The sequence below is a fragment of the Betta splendens genome, chromosome 5 (assembly GCF_900634795.4).
Source record: "Betta splendens chromosome 5, fBetSpl5.4, whole genome shotgun sequence".
Taxonomy (NCBI): Eukaryota; Metazoa; Chordata; class Actinopteri; order Anabantiformes; family Osphronemidae; genus Betta; species Betta splendens.
In genome coordinates this window covers 15,031,959-15,041,259 of record NC_040885.2, presented here as the reverse complement: position 1 = coordinate 15,041,259, position 9,301 = coordinate 15,031,959, and the positions used below count along the sequence as shown (strand labels likewise).

General features: G+C 49.9%; 2 protein-coding genes across 4 annotated transcripts; one reads left to right on the top strand and one right to left on the bottom strand.

Moving 5' to 3' along the window:
* Positions 1-127: 127 nt before the first annotated feature.
* Positions 128-5,090, top strand: tbc1d20 (TBC1 domain family, member 20). The gene is made up of 8 exons (XM_029151010.3): positions 128-552; positions 788-973; positions 1,163-1,243; positions 1,885-2,071; positions 2,202-2,303; positions 2,587-2,728; positions 3,113-3,291; positions 3,422-5,090. The coding sequence occupies exons 1-8, from the start codon at positions 501-503 to the stop codon at positions 3,681-3,683; spliced, it is 1,191 nt and encodes a 396-aa protein (XP_029006843.1). The 5' UTR covers positions 128-500; the 3' UTR covers positions 3,684-5,090.
* A 138-nt stretch (positions 5,091-5,228) lies between these two features.
* rbck1 (RanBP-type and C3HC4-type zinc finger containing 1) lies at positions 5,229-9,160 on the bottom strand. 3 transcript variants are annotated; one of them, XM_029151007.3, is made up of 13 exons: positions 8,894-9,156; positions 8,772-8,813; positions 8,325-8,469; positions 8,156-8,252; positions 7,863-8,061; positions 7,615-7,748; positions 7,295-7,468; positions 7,061-7,221; positions 6,882-6,978; positions 6,621-6,800; positions 6,442-6,540; positions 5,986-6,129; positions 5,229-5,898 (listed from the first exon to the last, which is right to left on the bottom strand). In XM_029151007.3, the coding sequence occupies exons 2-13, from the start codon at positions 8,803-8,805 to the stop codon at positions 5,818-5,820; spliced, it is 1,545 nt and encodes a 514-aa protein (XP_029006840.1). In that variant the 5' UTR covers positions 8,806-8,813; positions 8,894-9,156; the 3' UTR covers positions 5,229-5,817. The 3 variants fall into 3 exon arrangements, with proteins under 3 accessions (XP_029006840.1, XP_029006841.1, XP_055365284.1); XM_029151008.3 differs by having other exon boundaries at positions 8,901-9,156; XM_055509309.1 differs by lacking the exon at positions 8,772-8,813 and having other exon boundaries at positions 8,860-9,160.
* Between the last annotated feature and the right edge of the window lie 141 nt (positions 9,161-9,301).

Genomic DNA, 9,301 nt, shown 5'->3' with positions numbered 1-9,301 from the left:
AAATAAAACTTGGGAGTTGTTTTTACTTGATCAAATGCAGAACAATTTATTTGTTCCTAAATATGCAAAATGACAAAAATTGCGACGTGCGTTATTACTCTCGCAGATGGCACATAGACCACGCCCCCTTCGACATACGTCATCGTCCCGTCTGTGCAGGGAGGCTAGCGAAAGCCGATGTATCCCATTGGTCCCCTCAGACAGTGTAAACATGTCGTCGGTGTGAACGCGTTGCCGCTAAGTCCCGTTTTCTTGTTGTCGGTCGTGTGAACAGCGATGGCCGAGTTACTGGAAAGAGCGGTTTCAGAACGGCGACCGCGCAGCTTGATCCTTAGCTAACGGCTAACTGTCGGGACCCGTTTGTGTGAGGCTGGCCTTGCTAATTACACGGCTAGCGTCCACTTGGCAGGCGCGAAGGGCTAATTCCAGTTTAGCCAAACAACAGGATGATGACAAGTAATGTTATCTAAGAAGGAGGATCCAGGAAGTAGAGACGAACTATGAATACATCTAGAAGTGCCGGCGCCTCGTCACCAGTGAATGGGAGGCAAGGTAACTGAATGTGTCGCGTTGCTAAGCTAACCGTCTCCATTCTGGCTGTCAAAGCGAGTGTGGTGGATGTGTCGACAGCCACTCGTGTATTCTAATCTGTTATGTTAATATATGTGCATTATTGTCTACTAGAGTTGCCTAATCATGCTGTGTGTATGTGAAAAGCAGCTGTCGGGGGGGGGCAACCGACACTCCGGCTAGCTAGCCTTTAACCGTGCTCTGCTGTGTGTCTCAGACTGGGACAGCAGACGGCGGAGAAAAACGGCAGAGATCACACAGGCCCTAAGCGTGAGTCCAGTTGATGTGGCAGCTTTGAGGAGGATGGCGATCAGTGAAGGGGGGCTGCTGACAGATGAGATCCGCCGTGAAGTGTGGCCTAAGCTGCTCAACGTCCCCCCTCATGTGCTGGATCAGGAGCCAGGTACTGTACTGTCTTGGCCGCACATGCAAACAGAGCAACACGCTGCATAATGCAAGTTATGTTTTAGCACCCGCTCACTCCTCCCCTCATCCTCTTCTTGTCCCCAATTCAACTTTGACCAAACGTGCACGTTGTCCTGCAGTCTTTGCCTGCTTCCTAGTCATGCTGATGGTGACCTGTCTTGTCCAGAAACTGTAGAGCGTGAGAATAACAAAGACTACAACCAGGTGCTGCTAGATGTCCAGCGCTCACTAAGGAGGTTCCCACCCGGTGAGTAGGACCCAGAAATGATCACACACACACTCGTGTTTCCGAACCAAAACTCAATTCTAACCACAGCCCTAAAATCACATCTTGACCCTCAAAAAAGCTTTTGGACTGGTGGGGACCTGCCAAGTGTCCCCACGTTGTCGCAGTGTCCTCACCTTGATAGCAAAAACATGGTTTATGGTCCCCACGTCAAAGGAAAAACGTGTATAAACACACACACACACACACACAACACAGCAGATGTGAAGCCACTTCGAAGCACATTGTTATTTTGCTTTAACCAACGGTGTTTCAGTTTATTCTCTTGATCAGTGGTCAGTGGAAGCTGTTTTGTTAAATGCTGCCTTGTTGCCTACTCAGCTTGGCACACAGGTTGAATTTCCAGCAGTGCGCTTTGGTTTCAGACATTTTGTCTAGTCAGCATGTTGAAATCTGAGTTCATTTCACTAGTATTAAAGGTTAGATTCTTAAACCAAGGAAAATAAAGGCGCTGCGCCCCAAATTTCTGTTTAAAAATAAAATAAAATGATAAAAAATAATTGAATAATAACTGTGTAGAATTAATCCTCCACTAGGCTGGTCACAGTAAGAGGTTAAAGGGTCACTAGTGCTCTAATAATGAGTGCATCCATTTTGTCCAGGCATGCCAGACGAGCAGAGAGAGGGCCTCCAAGAAGAGCTCATCGACATCATCCTCAGAGTCCTGAAACGTAATCCCCAGCTGCACTACTACCAGGGTTACCACGACATCGTCGTCACCTTCTTATTGGTCCTCGGAGAGCGCCTTGCAACTTCTCTTGTGGAAAAGCTCTCCACGCATCACCTCAGGTATTTACCGTGCACTGTAGGTAACGCAGTATTCATATCCATGTGACATGTATCAGGCATTTGCTTTTTTCTCATTCTCTCTACCTCTGTTGTAATGCTCTCATTCTAACAGTTGTGTCCTTCTTCCCAGGGACTTCATGGATCCCACCATGGACAACACAAAACACATTCTTAACTATTTGATGCCAATTATTGAGAAAGTCAACCCTGAGGTGCATGACTTCATGCAGCAGTAAGACTGTCTTTTGGTTTAGTCTGTGACCTACACGAGTTATGAGATATTGACCACATACTAAATAAAAATGGGTTTATATAAAGTATGCAATGCTGACATACCCAGCTCTTAAACCTGAATTACCCTTTGGGGATTAATAAACTTTGTTGTATTTAATATCAGCTTGATGACTGTATAACCGATTAAACATGCCTGAGCTTGTGTCATCTTGTACCTGAACATCATGTTTGAAACACTGCTCTGTTCTGGTCTGAGGATTCCTGTCATGCTGTGGTTTTAGGGCTGAGGTTGGCACAGTGTTTGCGCTCAGTTGGCTGATCACCTGGTTCGGCCACGTCCTGTCTGACTTCCGACATGTTGTCCGGTTGTATGACTTCTTCTTGGCGTGTCATCCATTGATGCCTATTTACTTTGCTGCAGTGGTGAGTTAACTACATCCATTTTAGGTTTTATCTAGAATCTCTGCTGTCATTTACAGAGAATTGACTGAACCCGTTCAGTCAGTTTAAATTCCAAAAGACAACAATCCTTTCTGTTTTGTGTGAGTCATCTTTACTTGGATGACTTATCTTGTTATCTGTGTTTCATACCTTTAGTTAGGTTTGTGTAAAGAGCAAGTGAAGCTTGAATATAATAAGCTTTAATATGTTCACACTCTGGAACCCCGCAGGTGTATAAATATGCGATTCGGTTTACTGGCTGGTTTAATCTGATTTCCTCACGCACGTTAATCTTATTTGTCATGTGGGTGATCAAGTTGAACCATTTTAGCAGCAGCCTTTGTGTGTTTTGTACGTGTGTTGCAGATCGTACTGTACAGAGAGGACGAGGTTTTGGACTGTGAATGTGACATGGCCATGGTTCATCACCTGCTGTCTCAGATCCCCCAGGATCTGCCGTATGAAATGCTCATCAGCCGAGCTGGCGACCTCTTTGTACAGTTTCCTCCTTCTGAGCTGGCTAAAGAGGCTGCCTCACATGACAGGTACTTACATCCTCATCTCTACAGCCTCTGTACCTTTCACGTTCTGTTTAACACATTCGCATGCTGTTCTTTGATGACAAAACTGCTTTCCGTGACTTCTTTCTCTGCGTTCGTCTCTTTGCATCCTAAGCATGGCTGCCTCTACCTTCAAAGACTTTGAACTTGCGTCCACTCAACAGCGACCAGACTCCGTTCTCCGTCGCCGACGCAGACAAAAACAGGCAGCGTTGGAGACTTCGCCGCCGACAACTTCGACAGTGGCTCAGCCCTCAGTAGCGCGGCGGTTTGTTCGACTGGCTGTGATGGGTCTGACCGTGGCTTTAGGGGCAGCAGCCCTTGCTGTGGTCAACACGGCCCTGGAATGGGCCCCCAAACTGGACATCTTTCCTTGAACTGCTTCTCTCTGACCTCTACGCTCCCACCCAACTGTTCTCCACTGAATTTAGCTGGTGGGTCTTCTCCAACAACCGACCCACCAACCCTGCAGTCAGTAACACTGTCGGGAGTGTACTCTGTAAACTGTACTGGCTAACACTCCGCTCTCACCACGTACTAGTGTATGTAGGACATGTGACGGCTCAGCGGAGGGGCCGTAGTGAATTCTGAACAGCATGCGCCAGTGTAACTACTGCTACTGTGTGCTGGTGATCTGAAATGAAGAATCCACCCTGGTAAAATGAAGAGCGTGTATTTCTAATTACTGTTAATGATGGCGTGATTTATTAAGTTTATTTATATTTGCTATTAGAATATTCTGATTTTGAGTTATGCTCACAGAGATTTATGCTGAAGGCTAAGAAAGCTGAGTGTCTGTATGAATGTGTGTGTGTGTGGGTTATTTACTATTTGATACATGGATAGAGACCAAATAGATAATTGTTAAAACACTCTGTGTAATATTTACTGTTTCCTAATATATAGATTTCTAAGTGGCTGTAAGAGACCTAGTCAGGTCACCCTGGCACTATTTGAAGTCTTTAAAGTTTCAATTTTTATATTTTTTTAGTTTGCTGTGTCCCTTTTCATTACATTGGTTTTTAACAGTAGCGTTTATCTTCATATTGACCATGTTTCATCTTTCAAATACACTTCAATTTTGCACATGTTTGTGCCTGAATAGGCTCCAGACTACAGAGTTCACAGTTCAGAATTTCACAGGGTACAGAAATGAAGTGTTGTGGGAGCATTTCTTGTTGGGATTAGCCCACTGGGCTTCACATTTTGCACTAATAGCATTTTTTCCCCAAATGAATATGCACAATTTTTGTTTTTGACAAGACTTTAGTGTCATATCAATGCATGACGTTCAGTATACAGTGTTGACCAACTCCTTCCATTGATCCGGTCACTGTCAACAAAAACTAGCAAATGGTTTGTCTCAACTTCCAAGAGGGTTGGATTTCTGTGTCTTGAGAGTTGTGTTACCGGTACATGCAGTATATAGGATGAGAATGTCAACTGTAGGACTTAAGTATGTGTTGCTACTATAGTACATAATGGAACCCAACACCTTTGCATCCCATTCCTGTTATGGTCTATTTATTGCCTTTTCAGTGAACCACTGACTGAGCGGGACACAGATGTAGAGACTGAACAAAGTGAAGGCGGCCTGGATCACGTCCAGCGATGTTGAGGTGCGTAAGTGTGAGGGTCTGCAGTGTTTCAGTGCACCATGCACCTGCACTCACTGGGCTTCATTTGTTTTTATTGCACTAAATGATTTATCTGCCTTTTACGTTTATTTTGTTGCAAAAAATATGTAAAATTGTACAATCTAATAAACTGGTGTCAAAACGTTACATGTATTCATTTGGACTAAGGATCAACAAACACTCAGTTGTGCTTTATCTGAATCAGCCAGACTCTATAGACCTCAGTTGTACTTTGACCTCTGAGTCATCTTTACTCTCAGTAGTCATGACGTTCTGACAAAAGACTGGTTGTAGCATTTTCTTTAATGAAAAGCCTGAAGAAAAATAGAATTATTTAAACAGATTTTTCAATAATGCTGAAACCCAAGAAAATATTAATCCATTGCTTAATGCAATTATTTATGAATAAAAACATCAATCTTACTTGCTTGGTATTTTCTATCTAATACATGAAAGTTCAATCAAGTGCAGCTGACTTATGAGCCCATTCATAAAGTGTAAACACTTGTCTGATTAGTCATCAGACAGAAATCCTATCGCATAAGATTCCCAAAACAACATAGTCACATCGGAGTTGCTGCATTGACGGCAGAAGCACCTCCTGGACCAAGTCTCTGTTTCGGCCCTTTGGTTGTTTTGGTTCTCTGATACTTCATTGGAAGAGGGTAATATTCTACATGCAGGTCCCAGATGATGAGAGAAGACAGCCGGCTGGTGTACAGCCAGTTACCTGCCGCCGCCTCCGCCCTCGGGTGACGACTGACCCCTGTCCCACCAGCGAAACCACGGCACCCGAGGCTCAAAGGAGGCGTGAGTCAGCAGAACACACGGCGGTGGCTGGAGTCCAGTATCCAAACATCTGTCTGCGCTCGCCTCAGTGGCAGTTCTGGCAGTTGGGATGACAGGGCTGATGATTTACCCGACACTTGCATCCACCGGACGTGTCGCCCCGGCCCTGTAGGATGAGAGAAACAACGTATTAATTAACACGAGGGGAGGCTTCGCTTTCCCGCTCCAGCTGCCGTGCGTGGGTCCGACCCACCATCGGGCCCCAGCGCGCCTGCTTCGTGACCCAGCAGATTTCGGTTTTGCACATCAAGCAGCAGAGCCAGTCGCAGCCGTCCTTCTTCTGGACGATGATGTCGCAGCGCGGGCACTTCATGGCCTCGCCGCTCTGAAGCATGTTCTGTGGGGGGGTACAGTCAAAGCAGAGCACTTTAATTCATATGGGAGAAAACAGCAGCTCATTCATAATTGAACAAACTAGAAAATATAAAATCATCAAAATCTCAGCTCGACAATAAAACTATTACTATTACTATTGTTTCACATTAACTATTATAAGAGTCTATTGACGCCACTGTTCTGTTTAAATGCCCCTTAGCGACAACAGTGACTCAGAGGCCGAGGAGATGCACATGCAAAGGTTCCCGATGAGTCATTCATTTAGCACATACACATGGAACAGCAGACAGTGAGCGCGAGTGAAGGGACCGACCTCGAGCATTTGCTTCGTCTTCTGAGCCGCCTGGTCGTTCTCGGCCCGGAGGCGCAGGTCGTCCTGGTAGTCCTTACAGTTCATGTCCTTATGGATGGCCTGCAACCACAGGAGCACAGGGTGAAGCCGTCCTATCACACGCGAGGGACCCCCCCCCCCTCGCTCCAGTGCGCTATTACCCTGCAGAGGATGCAGTTGGTCTCGCCACAGAGCTCACAGCGGAACTCGTTGACCTCGTCCTCGTAGATGCACCACCCTCGGCAGTTGGGGGTCTGGCAGTGGAAGCTGTGCTCCGAGCGGCTCTCGGCGATGTTCAGCCGCCGCTCCAGGAAGCGCTGGTGCTCCTCCTCCGTGAGAAGCTGTGGAGAGAGAGAGAGGAAGGTGGCGTTTGGGTGGAGGTTTGGGCGGAGACCCCCCCCCCCATCGTCTCCCCGTCTCACCGCTTGGATCTCCCGGTCCAGGAGTTTGCTGTCACATTCGTCGGGACACGAGACCTCGGCGTCCTGGCTGTTCACGATGGTCCCCTTCAGACAGTCCCTGAGCAACGACACAAAAGCTGTGCGTGAGCTCCCGGTCTCACGGTCGACGTGCGATCAGGGCGCTCATCAGCCGTTCGGACCTGCAGAAGACGTGCAGACACTCCCTGAGCACGATGCCGTCCCCCGGCTCCACGCCGCTCATACAGATGGGGCACTCGGCCTGGGCGGCGTTGGGGATGAGGCTCTGCTCCTCGGCCGCCAGCAGGTACAGGTAGTTCCTCTCTCGCTCCTCCTTCTGGGCCTGCATCACAGGGACTGGCCGGTCAGAACCGGGGGGGGGGGGGGGTTCACGCGTGCGGGCCGCGACCCCTCACCTGCTCGTACTGCAGCAGGGCCAGCTTCTCCCGCTGCATCCGCTGCGTCTCTTCCTGGTCCGGCTGGTACACGTCGGGCACCTCGTAGCTCTCGGGCCGCTCCGAGCCGCACATCTCGCAGCCGGGTCGCGTGGGCTTGTTGACGTAGGTGCACATGGCGCAGGACCAGCCCAGCTGCAAACACAGGCACGGCGTCGGTGCGGCGTCGGTGCGGCGTCGCTGCGGCGTCGCTACGGCGTCGCTACGGCGTCGCTACGGCGTCGCTACGGCGTCGCTACGGCCCGGGAACGGGCTCGCGCGTGAGGCGTTTACTGTCTGACCTGGGGTTTGGGAGCCACAGCAGGTTTAGCAGCAGCCGGGCGTTTGGGAAGAGGAGGAGGAGGAGGAGTCTCAGCATCACCTGCACCCACGCCTCTGGGCAAGAGCTGATTCACTTCCATGGAATCCACAATGTCTAAGAATAGAGCGTCACAAAATAAAACGTTTGGTGTGTGTGTGTGTGTGTGTGTGTGTGTGTGTGTGTGTGTGTGTGTGTGTGTGTGTGTGTGTGTCCGTCTCCGGCGCTCACCCTCTAGCAGCTGCTCCTCCTGGTCCTTGTGGTGCTGATGCCGCGTGAGCTGAGCCGTCTGTGCCGACCGGATGAAGAGGAAGACCCAGTCCCCGTTCTGCCGGACCCCGTGGCTGTACAGCGTCTCCTGGTCCCGGGCCAGGCGCTTCCTGATGACCCAGCGCTGCAGCGACGGGTGGAACCCGAAGTCCTGGTTGAACTGCGCACGCCGGAGAAACAGTCGGACGCCTGCTTTCACGCTTTCTCCCACCCGAGCAAAATGAATGGACGGTGGAGCGGTATGACGTCACTACCTTGTCCTTCAGCTGCGCGATGGTCATGCTGGAAGAAACCACGACCGTCACCGGGATGTAGTCCTCTGACTGGGCGTCCTCCACTCCCACCAGCAGCCTGCAGCGTTAGAGCAGCTGAGCCCACCTGTTGACCTGCCGCCCCCTCACCCCCTCCTCCCCCCCTCCTCACCTTATGGAGTCCTCAGGGTAGGCCTGGCTCCCGACGCTCACCGACACCGGGACGCACAGCTGCGCCAGCCGCTGGCACAGCGCGGCCGCCTCCTCGCCGCTCCCGCGGCTCAGCGCTTGGCCCAGGGACAGGGCGAGCTCCTCCGCTGCGGGAGGAGCCGGGGGAGGGTTAAGACCGAACGCCCTCACGTGATTTACCGTCCCCGCTACCGCCGTCAGCCGCAGGCTGCGCGCGTAACGCGTGGAAAAGGCACCGCTTCCAAGGAGTCACGAGACGCTCATACGTTTAATTGGACTTGAGCCTGACTGTAAATGTTATTGTTGTTATTACTAAAGACCCAACACAAGCCTCGCGTATGGTCCACATCAACAACAACGCAGTTTAATAGTCCGCGAATTTACTAATTTAATATCAAAACCGAAACTTAGGTTGTTTCCAACGACTCACCTTCTTTTAAATTGACGCTCGGCGCAGACTCCATAGTTCCACCTGTAACGACAGGTAACGCACTGTCACGCGCACAGGTCGCACTTACGGACGGATGAAGCCGTTTGTGAAGCCGCGCTCACGTCCAACCTCCTCGGCTCGCGTCGAGTCGGTCCTGAACGCATGCGGCGCGCGCTCCCTCTACGGCCGACGTGGTGCCGACAAGGGGAATAAGGTGCTCCTCGGTCCGAGCACAACGACAAAAACGTGGTTCGCTAGAAGCTGGGTGGCGTGTTTTTGCTCCTCTGATCCTGCCGCGTCCAGTCGTCGCTTCTCGGAGCTGTCAGGTCGAACGGAAAGTGAAACTGGGCCAAGTCCAGGAAGAGAAAAAAAGGGGTCGCTGTGGGATTGGTGACCCGCCCCTCAACTTCCGAGAGATCATGAAGTATAGCAAAATACGACAAAACTACTACCACTACTACTACCGCTACTGCTACTACTACCACTAATAATAATAATAATAATAATAATAATAAGAAGAAGAAGAAGAA